The sequence below is a fragment of the Coregonus clupeaformis genome, chromosome 36, assembly GCF_020615455.1.
Source record: "Coregonus clupeaformis isolate EN_2021a chromosome 36, ASM2061545v1, whole genome shotgun sequence".
In the NCBI taxonomy this organism is placed as follows: Eukaryota; Metazoa; Chordata; class Actinopteri; order Salmoniformes; family Salmonidae; genus Coregonus; species Coregonus clupeaformis.
Window position 1 is genome coordinate 11,858,332 of NC_059227.1, and position 19,559 is coordinate 11,877,890.

Below are 19,559 nucleotides of genomic sequence, written 5' to 3' on the forward strand. Positions count from 1 at the left end.
ACTGCTTATGTCCATCACAAAAGGAATGCGCATTCATTTAACAGCCAACTGGACCTCATTCTGTTAATTATGTTGAGAATTAGCATACGCCAACTGTCAGGATGACTTTGAGGTTAAGTAACTGGACTTGCATTTGTTTAAAGGCCCACTGTGATATTTGACAGCAGTTTTTATCATTTAAATTAATGATATAAACATTGTCTCTTGAAGAATGTCTCATGAGCTCAGTTCAACTGTCTAACCCCATCATAACCCAACATTTACTGCATTTCTAAACAGCCTGTGGATGGGGACTTCCTGGGACATACATCTACATTATAAATGCATAAAAGGGAAACACTGCCACCCCTCAGCTTTATAGCTAACCAAGTAGTGGGTCTTTAATTCATTGCAAGCACACTGCTATGTGACGCACATAGTATACAGAACAAACAGTGAGCATTAGAGAGGTTGGCCTGAATAAGTTACTTTTTTTGCCCTCCCATATGGCTCACACTTTATTTGCGTGCTGAACTGAAAGGGCTGAGACAGGCCAGCAAACTATTTTAATCCGCCCCACCAATCATTGAACATGGTTGAGTTCACCCCCTTAACCCTTGAATGATTTAATGTGTCTGTGCTTCAGTATTTCTCTGCTTGCTTTTCTCTGCATTGTCGGGGTGATAGGCAGAGAAAAAAAGTCCACAAGGGACTGACTTGGCTTAGTGATGTCATATGTTCTTGTTGTTATCGGTTTACATTCACCAAAATGACTTAAATGGAACTTTAACATTATATTTTTTATTTATCCAAGAAAACCAGATTTTATCTGCTAGACCTACCATTGGCGTGCGTAGAAGCAGTCAACAATCATTTGAGAGAAATCTGGACTTGTAACTATGCATTCTGTGCGTCTCTCTTTTCCACAACTCCAATGGCCAAAGCCATCAGCCTCCCAGAGCTGTGGGAGAGTGGTTAAAAAGAAAACCTTTGGCTGTTAAATAATGTATGATAGGGCTTGCATCAAACGAGACGCTCAGCTGGGTTCTCAAGTCTCACACCATAATGCTGCCATTCAGTTTGAAGTCAAAAGGAGTTGTTGTACTCTTATTAGGTCCCTCAGGGCATTACAATCTTCCTAAAAGCTCCAGAAGAAAAGAGCGTTGGTTATGTTTGTAGCTTGTTGACAGGAACATAGGTTATAGATGGAGAGCAGAGTGGTACACTACGATGCAAGCTAAATCTACTCAGGATTTTATAAAGCTAGCCAACTTCAGTTAGCTTCACATTCCAGCTCAGGCTTCATCCATGTTACGAAGGTGGATATTGGTCCTCTTTAGCTCAATTGGTAGAGCATGGCGCTTGTAACGCCAGGGTAGTGGGTTCGATCCCCGGGACCACCCATACGTAAAAATATATGCACACATGACTGTAAGTCGCTTTGGATAAAAGCGTCTGCTAAATGGCATATTATTATATTATTATTATTATTATTATTATTATTAACTCCAGCCAGGCTTGTAACTGTGCTCGCATGTCGCACGTGGATAACCCCAGCAAGTCGAATGCTGAACTCGCCATTTAGACAGTGCTGAAACACCAATCCATTTGCGACTGAGTGCCACATTTCCATATTTGCCAAATCAACATTAAAAGAAAAATGATCTTGCAAATTCAGCAGGCTATGGTGTGAAATAGGCTATTAGAGGTGCCTGCTTTATTTTATTACATATTGTTAATGCCATCTTTGGTGTGCTTTGGTGCATGTGCTATTGATGCACAAGCACCTTTTTTCCCACTCCTATTGATAAAATAACTTTATTAAGTCATACAAAAGTTTTCCTGTGCATGAAGTTTCAAATGCATCCTGACATTACTAAATGTTTAATGTATGTATGTATTTTAATATTTCAATTTTTTAACACAAAAAAAAACTATTGATTAATAGAATATTTATTCAGTCGTCTTCCTCAAATGAATTGGATGATGATGCAATCATTGCAAGGTGTGACGAGTACTGAGGATATGAAGAGGCAGGACGCAGATGCAGGAATCAACAATGTAAAGGTTTACTTAACACTGAGCAAGAGAACCACAAAGAGCGAGTACACGACAAGCCACTAACAATCACACACAACACAACACTGAACAGTCATGGGCTACATAGGGGTGGTGATGAGATGATGAGGGTGCTTTGGGTTTCCATTCCGGTGTTGCCGAGATGGTGCGCTCAAACCAGTGGCTCAGTAGACCGGCGAATCAGAGCGCCGGAGGGGAGCAACGGGAGGAGACGTGACACAAGGGAGGCACTAAGCTAAGGATCCACTAAGCTAAGGATCCTGGGACTAAACACCTCCCTCTGCAACTGGATCCTGGACTTCCTGACGGGCCGCCCCCAGGTGGTAAGGATAGGTAACAACACATCTGCCACGCTGATCCTCAACACGGGGGCCCCTCAGGGGTGCGTGCTCAGTCCCCTGCTGTACTCCCTGTTCACCCATGACTGCATGGCCAGGCACGACTCCAACACCATCATTAAGTTTGCTGGCGACACAACAGTGGTAGGCCTGATCACCGACAACGATGAGACAGCCTATAGGGAGGAGGTCCGAGACCTGGCCGTGTGGTGCCAGGATAACAACCTCTCCCTCAACGTGATCAAGACAAAGGAGATGATTGTGGACTACAGGAAAAAAAAGAGGACTGAGCACGCCCCCATTCTCATCGACGGCTGTAGTGGAACAGGTTGAGAGCTTAAAGTTCCTTTGTGTGCACATCACCAACGAACTATCATTGTCCAAACACACCAAGACAGTTGTGAAGAGGGCACGACAAAGCCTATTCCCCCTCAGGAGACTGAAAAAATTTGGCATGGGTCCTCAGATCCTCAAAAGGTTCTACAGCTGCACCATCGAGAGCATCCTGACTGGTTGCATCACCGCCTGGTATGGCAACTGCTCGGCCTCCAACCGCAAGGCCCAGTACATCACTGGGGCCAAGCTTCCTGCCATCCAGGACCTCTATACCAGGCGGTGTCAGAGGAAGGCCCTCAAAATTGTCAAAGACTCCAGCCACCCTAGTCATAGACTGTTCTCTCTGCTACTGCACGGCAAGCGGTACCGGAGCGCCAAGTCTAGGTCCAAAAGGCTTCTCAACAGCTTCTACCCCCAAGCCATAAGCTAATCATTGCTACCCGGACTATTTGCACTGCCCCCCCACTCCCACCCCCCTCTTTTACGCTGCTGCTACTCTGTTTATTATTTATGCATAGTCACTTTAACTCTACCCACATGTACATATTACCTCAATTACCTCGACTAGCCGGTGCCCCCGCACATTGACTCTGCACCGGTACCCCCCTGTATATAACCTCCCTACTGTTATTTTATTTTACTGCTGCTCTTTAGTTATTTGCTTTAATATTTTTTACTTAACACTTACAAAAATAAATAAAAATGCAATGTTGGTTAAGGGCTTGTAAGTAAGCATTTCACTGTAATGTCTACACCTGTTGTATTCGGCGCATGTGGCAAATAACATTTCATTTGATTTTAATCTGATTTCATTGGTCCTCAACTCGCGGCTCAAACACTTCATTCAGGATAAGTGGAGTTAGCCCTTAGTTAGCCTGCCCCGGAGCAGGTTAGTTCTTAAAGACTAGTTGCCATAGAAATGTATCTGGCTAAAAGGTGAGCTACGTTCGTGTCAACGGTTATCCTGAGTTGAACTCAGAGTTGACCAAATTAGACCACTATATCCTCTAACTCGCGTTGTAGTACACCCCTCTGGTGCACACATCATATCTGAATTAGATTGCCTCAGGTGGCGAAAATGTGGCTTTCTCGCTTTTATCCATGCAATACACCAAATGGTGGTACAGTATGCCATTATATATCTGTCCTTTATAGAAGCTGGGAGACCCTATATTCTGAGACCAGAGTCACTGCAGATTGTGCCCACAAATGGTCTTCCGGGAAGTTTTTGTCCATAAGAGGAGACCTACAGTTTAAGTTTGCTAATGGCCTTTCTGATGTAAGGAAATATATGATAGAAGCAGACTCAAAAAGAGGTAATGAAAGATTAAGACAATGGTGGCCAGAGAAAATAATGTTTTTGTGGTGATTTTGCTCAGTGGTCTTCTGCTCATCTCTGGTAGGATGGAACAAGTTTGCCCGGATAACGCGGGCACTGACCAGCAACAGCCGCAGCAACATGCAGCAGCTGACACCCATGAACCAAGTCAACGAGGTCAGCCACAAGCACTCCAGACTGGCTGAGGTGAGCATCTAGCTGGAAAAGAAAAATACAGTCCTAACCATATGTATTTGAACAGTGAAGCTACATAAAAAATGTTGGGCCCTGTACTACAGCATTTTGGATTTGAAATCAAATTATTAATATGTCTCGACAGTTCAGAATGTTACCTTTCATTTGAGGGTATTTTCATACGTATCTGTTTGACCATTTAGACACAAAATCACTTGATGTACCTAGTCATTTCTTGCCCAATAGTAACTGAATGGTGAATGATGTCAGGTGTAATTTTGGAGTCACTTTTTTGTAAGTGAGATTAGAAGATGTTTCTGAACACTCATGTTTCTGAAAACTCTGAACAATCATGAATAATGATGAGTGAGAAAGTTAGAGGTACAAAGATGATACACCCCAAAATGCTAACCTTTCCTGTTATTGGTAATGGTGAGAGGTTAGCATCTGTTATAGCCTTTCATACTCATCATCATCCATGATCCATTCATACAATTTCTTAATCATACATTTTCTTAATAAAGTGTTCAGATACATCTTCTCTGTTCATTTAGAAAGAAAATTACTCAAGACACCATTCCGCCATTTAGTTACTAATGTCCCAAAATACACCTAAAACAAATTACAAATATACCCAAAACAAACTGCAAATGCACCCAACGAGTTTGTAGAGTCACAAGCTTGATGTAGTCATTGGGTGCAAGCGATATGGGACCAAAACTAACATTTAGACTACTTTAATACACTATAAAGTATATTTGTAAATTTTTATTGGGGCACTAGATTTATAAAGGGATTTTATGTCTAAGTGGTAAAACAGATATATATGAAAATACCCTCAAATAAAAGGTGGCATTCTGTACTATTGTGTCATATTGATCATTTTATCTCAAATCCAAAATACTGAAGTATAGAGTTTATGAAACTGGAGAACACATTGGGAGCAATCTTAGACCATTCTACCATACAGAATCTTTCCAGATTCTTGATATTCTTCGGCTGCACTGATGGACTGCCCTCTTCAATACATTGTCTGTACAGATCTCTACATACAGTGCATTCGGAAAGTATTCAGACCCCTTCACTTTTTCCACATTTTGTTACGTTACAGCCTTATTCTGAAATGGATACAATAAATTTTTTAGCACATGTATTAAAATAAAAAAACAGAAATACCATATTTACATAAGTATTCAGACCCTTTGCTATGAGTCTCGAAATTGAGCTCAGGTGCACCCTGTTTCCATTGATCATCCTTGAGATGTTTCTACAACTTGATCGAGGGAAAGATGAACAGAACAAAGTACAGAGAGATCCTTGATGAAAACCTGCTCCAGAGCACTCAGGAACTCAGACTGGGGCGAAGGTTCACCTTCCAACAGGACAACAACCCTAAGCACACAGCCAAGACAACGCAGGAGTGGCTTCGGGACAAGTCTCTGAATGTCCCTGAGTGGCCCAGCCAGAGCCCGGACTTGAACCCAATCGAACATCTCTGGAGAGACCTGAAAATAGCTGTGCAGCGACGCTCCCCATCCAACCTGACAGAGCTTGAGAGGATCTGCAGAGACTGATGGGAGAAACTCCCCAAATACAGGTGTGCCAAGCTTGTAGCGTCATACCCAAGAAGAATCGAAACTGTAATCACTGCCAAAGGTGCTTCAACAAAGTACTGGGTAAAGGGTCTGAATACTTATGTAAATGTCAGTTTTGTATTTTTTATACATTTGCAAAAAAATCTATAAATGTTGCTTTCTCATTATGGGGTAATGTGTGTAGATTACGAGGGGGGGGAAACGATTTAATCCATTTTAGAATAAGGCTGCAACGTAACAAAATGTGGAAAAAGTCAAGCTGTCTGAATACTTTACGAATGCACTGTATAGGCAACCAGGTTTTTGGCAAAAATTACCTGGTACTGCATAAAGTTCATGATGCCGTTGACCCTAACGAGGGCCCCAGGACCAGTGGAAGCATAATAGCACCATAACATCAAACTTTCTTTGGACGCATAACCCACCACTCTATTTTAATGTCATTCAACAAATGTAAATGCCTGGAGTTTGCTAAACTGCATTGAGAATTGGAACCGGTGCTATGGTCAGATGACATGAAAATAGAGCTCTTTGGCCACGCTCACCAGGTGGGTTTTGCATCAAAATAAGAATGAATAAACAGAAAAGAAACCCATACCTACTGTAGAATATGGTGGTGAATCTTTGATGTTATGGGGCTATTTTGCTTCCACTGGTCCTGGGTATGGTTGCAAAGGGAAGGTATATTACTGGAAACTTTCTAAGTTTACGAGTAAACTACAAAAATGTGTTGGTATCTTTCAAGGATTTTATGTAATCTATCACAAGACATCTAATAATAATCTAGTAATAATCTCTGACCCTCTGTGTGGTCTTATCACATGTAAAATACACTGCTCAAAAAAAATAAAGGGAACACTTAAACAACACAATGTAACTCCAAGTCAATCACACTTCTGTGAAATCAAACTGTCCACTTAGGAAGCAACACTGATTGACAATAAATTTCACATGCTGTTGTGCAAATGGACTAGACAACAGGTGGAAATTATAGGCAATTAGCAAGACACCCCCAATAAAGGAGTGGTTCTGCACAGTGGCGGCTCCTGAAAAAATTCTCAGGAGGGGCAATTTTTCTGATGATTTAGGTGACCTACACACATTTAAAAAAAGATATGTCCAGCAACAACATGAAGACAGGGGCAGCATATAAGTCAATACCAGAAGCATTTATTGACTGATCTCAAAAGTGTTGGCTTACCAGGGTTGGTGGAGCCCTCAGTTTCATCTTTGCCTCGCAAAGCTAACTCAAACACTCCGCAAAACTTCACACACTGGATTAGCCGGCTGAGGATGTGGCGGTTCTTGCTAATGTCGTAGTAAATATATTTGTTATAGTGAATATGGAATATGATATGTTGAGTAAAATGTTGTGCTAAGATCTATTTAGGTCAGGAGCTGGTTATAAGTTCTGTTCCTATCCAATAACAATGGACAAAAGGGTCCTATCTTGTCAGCCTTGTCAGCAGGTGGCCAAGGACAACACCCACGCCATAGGCCTCTCAGTTCTTCCAACTCACGAGTTCTTGCTCTGAGGACACACACACACACAAACACACACACACACACATCATCACTGTTAAACACACACACACACACACACATCATCACTGTTAAACACACACACACACACACACACACACACACACACACACACAAAAATCCCCTCTCTTAGGCTGAACATTTGAAGACAGAGAACCCGACTCAGAGCCAATGCAACAGTGACAGTAGCCTGCAGGGGACCTCGCCCAACTCATCAGGACCAATCAGAAGATCAGAACTACTAGATTGAACCTACTTCATTTATTGCATAAAATGTCTGCACACAATGTTTCGGGGCTCTCTTCAGATAATAATAATAATAATAATAATAATAATAATATGCCATTTAGCAGACGCTTTTATCCAAAGCGACTTACAGTCATGCGTGCATACATTTTTGTGTATGGGTGGTCCCGGGATCGAACCCACTACCTTGGCGTTACAAGCACCATGCTCTACCAGCTGAGCTACAGAAAGTGGATACTCATGGATGCGCATCGCAATTGTAAAATGTCAACACAATTGGAGACACCACGTCATTTTTGGAGACATGTTATTGACAGTAAACTATTGTAGATGCGACTGCTAACTAAATAAAACATTTTAGCTGGCTAGCTAATCATCTTAGCTAAATGTGGGGCAAACAATTCAGTTATTTACCGTTAATTTGAGGGATTGGGGTGAAAGAAATCGAGTTACATAGTGATACTTTACGATATACTGTATTGACAATATCGCAATATTTTAGCGCTAGTTGGCTGTACCTTCACCAAAACACCATTATTGTTCCTTCATAGCTTGTTCTCAATCTTTTCACATTGGGAGCAAATTTGTTTTCAGCACTTTTATTTCCATGACTGATCAAAACTCGTTCTCATGGCTTTCTGATCCCTCTGCAACAGACATATGGTGCGCAATAAAATCACAGTATCGAATCGCAATACGTATAGAATCATGAGACTCGCAATGCTGATGCATATATCTTATCGTGAGGTTCCTGGCAATTCCCAGCCCAAGTTCATTTTCCACAACAAATCTCTTCGCTAGCAAACGCGATGTCTTCTCCAAAACGGCAATGTGTCTCCAGCAATGTTTACTTTTTTGACGTTCTATGGCATCTCCACTTTCCAAGCATATATGACCACATGTAATATTTTGGTAAGTGATGCAAATAGTGAACTATGTAGGGCCAGGATGTAAAATATATGTAGCTGCAGCAATTTCTCTTATCTGATATGGTAAGTAATGGGGCTTAATTTATAGCTCCCTAAGAGTTTGACTGAACGGGTCCGTGAACGCGATTCCAGATATATTTACCTCTGAATAAACTGCCTTTATTACACCATATCCACATCCAGTAAACTTGTGATTATCAACACTAACCTCATCGTTGTGGCGGCGGACAGCTAGCCTGTATCCCTCGTCATCCAGTTGAGTGAGTGGCAATGTCTTTTTCGTTCGTACCAATTTTTGGAAAATCCTCGGGTGTAGGACTTTCCGCCTTTAGTAGAAACCTGTTGAATTATTAAATTTGGTCTGGGAGGTCCTAATTGTTTCGTTGCCAATTTATCTTCATTTGTTCGCCGAATCGCCGACAAAAAGGAACTTCTTTCAAACAATCCACTCTTTTCTCAGTTACGTTCATGGTTACGTAACGTATGACGAAAGCGCGTAAGTGCAAGCCCACAGACACCCATTGAGATTGTATTGAAGGCTCTGAAATTTGAAAAAAATAGATTTTACATGGGAGTCTATTACAGACTTCTGGGCGATTTTCAACCTGACTGAAATCGCCCCAAAAGGGGGGGGGAGCCATTTGAAGCACGACTTTAGCCTGATTCGACATTTAGTGGCAGTGTGGCACTGTGGCAGATCAGACGTATAGATTACAACACTGATAACTACTGTTGCCGTGATATAATTGATTAGAAAAAAAATCCCTTCCTTTTCCCGTTTGGCAGTGCGTCGCCCATATCGCCCTATTGAACAGGCCGCCCCTGGTTCTGCAGGTGGTGACCACAGACCACTTCTCAGTTCCTATGCTTCCTGGCTGATGTTTTGGTCACTTTTGAATGCTGGCGGTGCTTTCACTCTAGTGGTAGCATGAGACGGAGTCTACAACCCACACAAGTGGCTCAGGTAGTGCAGCTCATCCAGGATGGCACATCAATGCGAGCTGTGGCAAGAAGGTTTTCTGTGTCTGTCAGCGTAGTGTCCAGAGCATGGAGGCGCTACCAGGAGACAGGCCAGTACATCAGGAGACGCGGAGGAGGCCGTAGGAGGGCAACAACCCAGCAACAGGACCGCTACCTCCGCCTTTGTGCAAGGAGGAGCAGGAGGAGCACTGCCAGAGCCCTGCAAAATGACCTCCAGCAGGCCACAAATGTGCATGTGTCTGCTCAAACGGTCAGAAACAGACTCCATGAGGGTGGTATGAGGGCCCGACGTCCACAGGTGGGGGTTGTGCTTACAGCCCAACACCGTGCAGGACGTTTGGCATTTGCCAGAGAACACCAAGATTGGCAAATTCGCCACTGGCGCCCTCTGCTCTTCACAGATGAAAGCAGGTTCACACTGAGCACATGTGACAGACGTGACAGAGTCTGGAGACGCCGTGGAGAACGTTCTGCTACCTGCAACATCCTCCAGCATGACCGGTTTGGCAGTGGGTCAGTCATGGTGTGGGGTGGCATTTCTTTGGGGGGCCGCACAGCCCTCCATGTGCTCGCCAGAGGTAGCCTGACTGCCATTAGGTACCGAGATGAGATTCTCAGACCCCTTGTGAGACCATATGCTGGTGCGGTTGGCCCTGGGTTCCTCCTAATGCAAGACAATGCTAGACCTCATGTGGCTGGAGTGTGTCAGCAGTTCCTGCAAGAGGAAGGCATTGATGATATGGACTGGTCCGCCCGTTCCCCAGACCTGAATCCAATTGAGCACATCTGGGACATCATGTCTCGCTCCATCCACCAACGCCACGTTGCACCACAGACTGTCCAGGAGTTGGCGGATGCTTTAGTCCAGGTCTGGGAGGAGATCCCTCAGGAGACCATCCGCCACCTCATCAGGAGCATGCCCAGGCGTTGTAGGGAGGTCATACAGGCACGTGAGGCCACACACACTACTGAGCCTCATTTTGACTTGTTTTAAGGACATTACATCAAAGTTGGATCAGCCTGTAGTGTGGTTTTCCACTTTAATTTTGAGGGTGACTCCAAATCCAGACCTCCATGGGTTGATACATTTGATTTCCATTGATCATTTTTGTGTGATTTTGTTGTCAGCACATTCAACTATGTAAAGAAAAAAGTATTTAATAATATTATTTCATTCATTCAGATCTAGGATGTGTTATTTTAGTGTTCCCTTTATTTTTTTGAGAAGTATATATGAAATAATTTAATAAGATAATTTAAAAATAAAAAATAGAATGACAAAGCTGTAAAACATTAACATAGTGAATTTCATTAGTGTTTAATATGATGGTTTCAGCATGAAATATCCTTTTTATTTAAAAAATGTTATACAAACTTGTATTTATTTTACTATGTCTATGTATTTGTTGTTAATGTTTTGGCGTCAAACTGGTGGCAGCTGTGAAAAAAGTAAATAGTTGGAAGAGTTGCAGAGTTAATTGAAAAATAATGCCATTTTTCATTAATTAGGCTATTTTCTATTTAACTATATTGTCTATCTACAAAAACTCATGGAAAATATGGACACAGATATAATAAATGAATACTATTTTATTTATTTATTTTTTAACAGTTATTCAAGTATAAATTACCAAAGTTACAATAGATTGCCATATATTCTGTTAATTACCCAAATTACTGAAGATTCTGGTAACTTTGGTAAATTACTGGTAGCTTTGCAACCCTAGTCCCGGGGGCCTTGTTAAGGTCAACTTTACCCAGTACCAGGACATTTTAGCCCAAAACCTGGTTGCCTCTACTGAAACTTGGCTGCAAGTGGATATTCCAGCAAGACACACTTCAAAATTCACAAATAAATGGTTAATTGGCCACAAAACCAACATTTTGCAATGGCCATGTCAGTCTCCGAACTTGAACACCATTGAAAACCTGTGGTTTGAATTGAAGAGGGCAGTCCATAAACGCAGACAATCTGGAATGATTCTGTATGGTGGAATGGTGTAATACCACTCCCAATGTGTTCTCCAGTCTCATAAAACATTATAGAAAAAGGCTCAGTGTCGTTATCCTCGCCAGGTGAGGTATTGAAAGGTATTGAAAACGGGTGTACCTTTGAGAAAAAAAGTATTACCTGTTAAACAAAATCTCTTTCACTGAGAAATTGTATTAGCATAAAATAAAATAATTACCCCATTTTTATATTCAGTGTCTGATTTGTTATTTTTGCCCATCGACCAATCGCTGTCCTTCATTATGAGGCATTGGAAAAGTTCCCTGGTCTTTGTAGTTTAGTCCGTGCTTGAAATTCACAACTCGACTGAGGAGCCTTACAGAGGTTGTATGTATGGGGGGCAGAGGAATGGTTAGTCAATCAAAAATCATTATTTCACACAGAGTGAGTCCATGCAACTTAATATGTGATTTGTTAAGCCAATTTTTTCTCAGGAACTAATTTAGGCTTGCCATAACAAATGGGGTAAATACTTTTACAACCAATACATTTGAGTTATTTATATTTAATTTGTAAACATTTATAGAATGTACTTTTCACTTTCACATTATGGAGTACTTGTGTGTGCAGATCAATGACAAAAAAATCCTAATTAAATCAATTTAAATTCCACTTTGTAACACAACAACATTTGAAAAAGTCCAACAGGGGTGAAAACGTATTATAGACACTGCAGTAGATGCCAGGTAAATAGCATCTGAAACAGTACCGTAATATAAAGGGTTACCTTAACAGCCTTCTTCTTTTCTATGTGGACCTCAGGCTCTCCAGCTGGGCTCGGACATTCTCCCCCAGTACAAGCAGGAGGCGCCCAAGACGCCGCCCCACATCATCCTCCATTACTGCACCTTTAAGACCACCTGGGACTGGGTCATCCTCATCCTCACCTTCTACACAGCCATCATGGTGCCCTACAATGTCTCTTTCAAGACCAAGCAGAACAATTTGGCCTGGCTCGTGCTGGACAGCGTGGTAGATGTCATCTTCCTTGTGGACATTGTGCTCAACTTCCACACCACCTTCGTTGGGCCTGGTGGAGAGGTCATTTCGGACCCAAAGCTGATTCGAATGAACTACCTGAAGACCTGGTTCGTCATTGACCTGCTGTCCTGCCTGCCCTACGACATCATCAATGCCTTTGAAAACGTGAATGAGGTAGGCCCTGAACATGCTTGAAATGTTGTTGTTCTCCATAGTTTTTTACCAAGGGCATACTCAATCAGTATACCTTTTTAACCTTTTTGTCATGAGAAAGATTGATCTGAATTATGGTCCCCCAGTCAAGTCAGAGAGTAGAAGGGGAGGCTCAGTTAAGTCTAAGTATGTCGGAAAAGCACAGTGATATATTTACTTTCAGTCTTAGCTTCATTGTTTCCCAGGCAACATGCATCATTTCCCTTCTGAGGCTTACTAGTAGGTGAATCCTTAGCATGGGTGGAATGGAATAAAGCATCAAAATTACACTGAGCCAAGATTTCAATAAAGTGGTGCTTTTCGGCGACATCTAGGGCTTGGAATATTGTTCAATCAATTCTGATGCACTTAGACTGAGTACAATAGACCGAGTCTTGCTTTGGCATGTAGGAATCAACATGGACGGGCAAGCTCTTGTCTCTGTCAGAATTGCCCTTTTAAGTCCTGTATGGATGGGAGAAGATGGATAGAAGAGGATATTACCCTAAGAATAGATGTAGTCTCCCCATCTCTTCTCTTCCAAAGCTGCCCACATTCCTTTCCTTCATGCTTGTATGGGAAACATATATTACAATACAATAAATGTGTGAGATATACTATTTATTCTTGTCAGACAAACTACACTGAACAAAAATATAAACACAACATGTAAAGTGTGTGTCCCATGTTTCATGAGCTGAAATAAAAGATCCCAGACATTTTCCATACGCACAAAGCTTATTTCTCTCAAATTCTGTGCACAAATTTGTTTACATCCCTGTTAGTGAGCATTTCTCTTTCCCAAGATAATCCATCCACCTAACAGGTGTGGCATATCAAGAAGCTGATTAAACAGCATGATCATTACACAGGTGCACCTTGTGCTGGGGATAATAAAAGGCCTCTCTAAAATGTGCAGTTTTGTTACACAACACAATGCCACAGATGTCTTAACTTTTGAGGGAGCTTGCAATTGGCATGCTGACTGCAGGAATATCCACCAGATTTGTTGCCAGAGAATTGAATGTTAATTTCTCTACCATAAGCCACCTCCAACGTTGTTTTAGAGAATTTGGCAGTATATCCAACCGGCCTCACAACCGCATACCACGTGTAACCAGTCCAGGACCTTCACATCCGGCTTCTTCACCTGCGGGATCGTCTGATACCATCCACCCGGACAACAGATGAAACTGTGGGTTTGCACAACCGAAGAATTTCTGTGCAAACTATCTGTAACCATCTCAGGGAAGCTCATCTGCGTGCTTGTTGTCCTCACCAGGGTCTTGACCTGACTGCAGTTCGGCATCGTAACCGACTTTAGTGAGCAAATGCTCACCTTCGATGGCTACTGGCACGCTGGAGAAGTGTGCTCTTCACGGATTAATCCCGGTTTCAACTGTACCGGGCAGATGGCAGACAGCGTGTATTGCGTTGTGTGGGCAAGCGGTTTGTTGATGTCAACATTGTGAACAGAGTGCCCCATGGTGGCGTTGGGGTTATGGTATGGGCAGGCATTAGCTACGGACAATGAACACAATTGAATTTGATCAATGGCATTTTGAATGCACAGAGATACCATGACGAGATCCTGAGGCCCATTGTCGTGTCGTTCGTCCGTCGCCATCACCTCATGTTTCAGCATGATAATGCACGGCCCCATGTCACAAGGATCTGTACACAATTCCTGGAAGCTGAAAGTGTCCCATTTCTTCATTGGCCTGCATACTCACCAGACATGTCACCCATTGAGCATGTTTGGGATGCTCTGGGTCGACGTGTACGACAGCGTGTTCCAGTTCCCGCCAATATCCAGCAACTTCGCACAGCCATTGAAGAGGAGTAGGACAACATTCAACAGACAAAATCAACAGCCTGATCTCTATGCGAAGGAGATGTGTCGCGCTGCATGTGGTGGTCACACCAGATACAGTGAGGAAAAAAAGTATTTGATCCTCTGCTGATTTTGTACGTTTGACCACTGACAAAGACATGATCAGTCTATAATTTTAATGGTAGGTTTATTTGAACAGTGAGAGACAGAATAAATCCAGATTTTTATGAGGGAAATAAGTATTTGACCCCTCTGCAAAACATGACCTAGTACTTGGTGGCAAAACCCTTGTTGGCAATCACAGAGGTCAAACGTTTCTTGTAGTTGGCCACCAGGTTTGCACACATCTCAGGAGGGATTTTGTCCCACTCCTCTTTGCAGATCTTCTCCAAGTCATTAAGGTTTCGAGGCTGACGTTTGGCAACTCGAACCTTCAGCTCCCTCCACAGATTTTCTATGGGATTAAGGTCTGGAGACTGGCTAGGCCACTCCAGGACCTTAATGTGCTTCTTCTTGAGCCACTCCTTTGTTGCCTTGGCCGTGTGTTTTGGGTCATTGTCATGCTGGAATACCCATCCATGACCCATTTTCAATGCCCTGGCTGAGGGAAGGAGGTTGTCACCCAAGATTTGATGGTACATGGCCCCGTCCATCGTCCCTTTGATGCGGTGAAGTTGTCCTGTCCTCTTAGCAGAAAAACACACCCTTAGCATAATGTTTCCACCTCCATGTTTGACGGTGGGGATGGTGTTCTTGGGGTCTTAGGCAGCATTCCTCCTCCTCCAAACACTGCGAGTTGAGTTGATGCCAAAGAGCTCCATTTTGGTCTCATCTGACCACAACACTTTCACCCAGTTGTCCTCTGAATCATTCAGATGTTCATTGGCAAACTTCAGACGGGCATGTACAGTGGGGGAAAAAAGTATTTAGTCAGCCACCAATTGTGCATGTTCTCCCACTTAAAAAGATGAGAGGCCTGTAATTTTCATCATAGGTACACGTCAACTATGACAGACAAATTGAGATGTTTTTTCTCCAGAAAATCACATTGTAGGATTTTTAATGAATATATTTGCAAATTATGGTGGAAAATAAGTATTTGGTCACCTACAAACAAGCAAGATTTCTGGCTCTCACAGACCTGTAACTTCTTCTTTAAGAGGCTCCTCTGTCCTCCACTCGTTACCTGTATTAATGGCACCTGTTTGAACTTGTTATCAGTATAAAAGACACCTGTCCACAACCTCAAACAGTCACACTCCAAACTTCACTATGGCCAAGACCAAAGAGCTGTCAAAGGACACCAGAAACAAAATTGTAGACCTGCACCAGGCTGGGAAGACTGAATCTGCAATAGGTAAGCAGCTTGGTTTGAGGAAATCAACTGTGGGAGCAATTATTAGGAAATGGAAGACATACAAGACCACTGATAATCTCCCTCGATCTGGGGCTCCACGCAAGATCTCACCCCGTGGGGTCAAAATGATCACAAGAACGGTGAGCAAAAATCCCAGAACCACACGGGGGGACCTAGTGAATGACCTGCAGAGAGCTGGGACCAAAGTAACAAAGCCTACCATCAGTAACACACTACGCCGCCAGTACATGTCCAGGCCCGTCTGAAGTTTGCTAGAGTGCATTTGGATGATCCAGAAGAGGATTGGGAGAATGTCATATAGTCAGATGAAACCAAAATATAACTTTTTGGTAAAAACTCAACTCGTCGTGTTTGGAGGACAAAGAATGCTGAGTTGCATCCAAAGAACACCATACCTACTGTGAAGCATGGGGGTGGAAACATCATGCTTTGGGGCTGTTTTTCTGCAAAGGGACCAGGACGACTGATCCGTGTTAAGGAAAGAATGAATGGGGCCATGTATCGTGAGATTTTGAGTGAAAACCTCCTTCCATCAGCAAGGGCATTGAAGATGAAACGTGGCTGGGTCTTTCAGCATGACAATGATCCCAAACACACCGCCTGGGCAATGAAGGAGTGGCTTCGTAAGAAGCATTTCAAGGTCCTGGAGTGGCCTAGCCAGTCTCCAGATCTCAACCCCATAGAAAATCTTTGGAGGGAGTTGAAAGTCTGTGTTGCCCAGCAACAGCCCCAAAACATCACTGCTCTAGAGGAGATCTGCATGGAGGAATGGGCCAAAATTCCAGCAACAGTGTGTGAAAACCTTGTGAAGACTTACAGAAAATGTTTGACCTGTGTCATTGCCAACAAAGGGTATATAACAAAGTATTGAGAAACTTTTTTTATTGACCAAATACTTATTTTCCACCATAATTTGCAAATAAATTCATTAAGAATCCTACAATGTGATTTTCTGGAATTCTTTTTCTCATTTTGTCTGTCATAGTTGCCGTGTACCTATGATGAAAATTACAGGCCTCTCTCATCTTTTTAAGTGGGAGAACTTGCACAATTGGTGGCTGACTAAATACTTTTTCCCCCACTGTATATGTGCTTTCTTGAGCAGGGGGACCTTGCGGGCGCAATTGTTTTCTTCGTGACTATGGTCCCAGCTGCCTTGAGATCATTGACAAGATCCTCCCATGTAGTTCTGGGCTGATTCCTCACCGTTCTCATGATCATTGCAACTCCCCGAGGTGAGATCTTGCATGGAGCCCCAGGCTGAGGGAGATTGACAGTTATTTTGTGTTTCTTCCATTTGCGAATAATCGCACCAACTGTTGTCACCTTCTCACCAAGCTCCCTTTAAGAGTGTGCTCCTAATCTCAGCTCGTTACCTGTATAAAAGACACCTGGGAGCCAGAAATCTTTCTGATTGAGAGGGGGTCAAATACTTATTTCCCTCATTAAAATGCAAATCAATTTATAACATTTTTGACATGCGTTTTTCTGGATTTTTTTGTTGTTATTCTGTCTCTCACTGTTCAAATAAACCTACCATTAAAATTATAGACTGATCATTTCTTTGTCAGTGGGCAAACGTACAAAAATCAGCAGGGGATCAAATACTTTTTTCCCTCACTGTACTTACTGATCCATGCCCCTACCTTTTTTTAAAGTATCTGTGATCAACAGATGCATATCTGTATTCCCAGTCATGTGAAATCCATAGATTAGAGCTTAATGAATTTATTTCAATTGAATGATTTCCTTATATGAAGTGTAACTCAGTAAAATCTCTGAAATTTTTGCATGTTGCGTTTATATTTTTGTTCAGTATATATGAAAAACACAATCTTATTTAAGTTTAGTTTTGCAATACATTTTTACTCGTTTTACCTGTAAAGTTATTCAAGAGAATTTGTGTGGATAAAAATATGGATGGGCTTGCTTAAAATTTGATGAGCACTGAAATGTGCTACTTAGGCCTTGGGGCTATGGAAACCCTTCATATGCACCCCTTAAGACATTGCAGAAGCTGCTAGACCGTTATATCAGTGTGAGTGCAATATAGGCTATGGGAGCGAGTATCAGATGGAGAAAAATGTGTATGGAGATCATTAGGAAGCTGGGAGCAGGGGTGAGTAAAGAATGATTGGAATGAAGAGGTGTGTGGAAATACAGAGCAAGAGGGAAAGGATAAGAACACCAGGTGTACAGGAGAGAGAATATTGGAGTATTCATAGTTTCGTTTACAGAAACAGGACTCTGGAATGGAGAGAGGAGACTCATGGGAAATCAATATTGTCCCTGGTAATTCTGTCTCAAAGCTTTGTCCACCCAGAGCCCTGCAAGTTGTGTGTTTCCACTGAGTGGGATCTCATACAAAAGACCACAGCAGTCCAGTGGCACACACCAGCTGTGAGAATGTCACTATCTGCACTCACTCCTCAATTATAGTCATCCTCACAGATACAATAGTGGTTGACCTTAAATGTGTCATCCTTTGGCTGACACTAGCATATAACCATTTTGTTGAGATGGCAACAGTCATTTCAACTGCCACTCCCAGACAACACATTTTGGTGAATAATGTCAAAATCAGTGCATTAATTGTTTTTAAAGCATTTTTGGTGCTGTTCATGTTTTTATTAGTCTCCTCCCTATTCTGTGTGCACGTGACAGTGTGCATGTGAATGGGGTTAGTTTGTGTTTGTTTGCAAATTCAAAGCAGTGTAGGCCTCAGGTCGTGAGTGCTGCGAGCTCTCCATCCCACACACACAGATTTGTGTTCGTCCCATAGGGCAATCTCACACAGTCCACACACTCAGTCATTTGAGGTCAACTTTAATATTTCAAGTGTTAAACGGGCAATTTGCAGTTCAAATGATAACAAAGCGATCACCCTGCCTCTGTTTTGGTAAAGAGCTAATGGATGGGGCTGAAGAAATGTAACCACTCTCAAACTCATAGACAGAGCTATGGCTGCAAATAATGACCATCCATCAGATAAAATTAACCATGTTTTGAGGTTTGTTTACAATTACATTTTTTACAAACGATAATATAAAACATGCTTATATTTTTGATTCTGATGGGGTACAAGAGTTTAACTAAGCTCATGAGGCACAGTAAGTTATATACTTAAAGAAACAATGGGTACACAGTATATCATTCACTTAAATCTAGGGAGGAGGTCAGAGACATGGCCGTGTGGTGCCAGGATAACAACCTCTGCCTCAACGTGATCAAGACAAATGAGATGATTGTGGACTACAGGGGAAAAAAAGAGGACTAAGCACGCCCCCATTCTCATTGACGGGGCTGTAGTGGACGCGCAGCCCCCTTGATGCGCAGCTCCAGCAGCGCGCCGACAATGGCCCCGTGGACGGCCACGAGGACACGGAGCAGGGAGTTCGGGATTGCGACGGTGGAAGTCGCGCAACAGGGAGGGATCGAGGACATCCTTCACCGGGACCCTGCACCGCTCCTCCGGACCGTACCCCTCCCATTCCACGAGGTACTGAAGGCCCCTCGCCCGACGCCTCGTTTCCAGGATGGAACGGACGGAGTACGCCGGGGCCCCCTCGATGTCCAGGGGGGGCAGAGGGACCTCCCGCACCTCAAACTCCTGGAACGGACCAGC

The 19,559-nt window shown here is 42.8% G+C and overlaps 1 protein-coding gene across 1 annotated transcript in view; it reads left to right on the forward strand.

The window, feature by feature from the left end:
* kcnh5a (potassium voltage-gated channel, subfamily H (eag-related), member 5a) overlaps nt 1-19,559 on the forward strand; it is a 169,858-nt gene that overhangs the window by 51,825 nt on the left and 98,474 nt on the right. The window contains exons 5-6 of the mRNA XM_045211191.1: nt 4,136-4,257; nt 12,312-12,704. Coding sequence (XP_045067126.1) covers nt 4,136-4,257; nt 12,312-12,704 — 515 coding nt within the window. The remainder of the gene's footprint in view (nt 1-4,135; nt 4,258-12,311; nt 12,705-19,559) is intronic.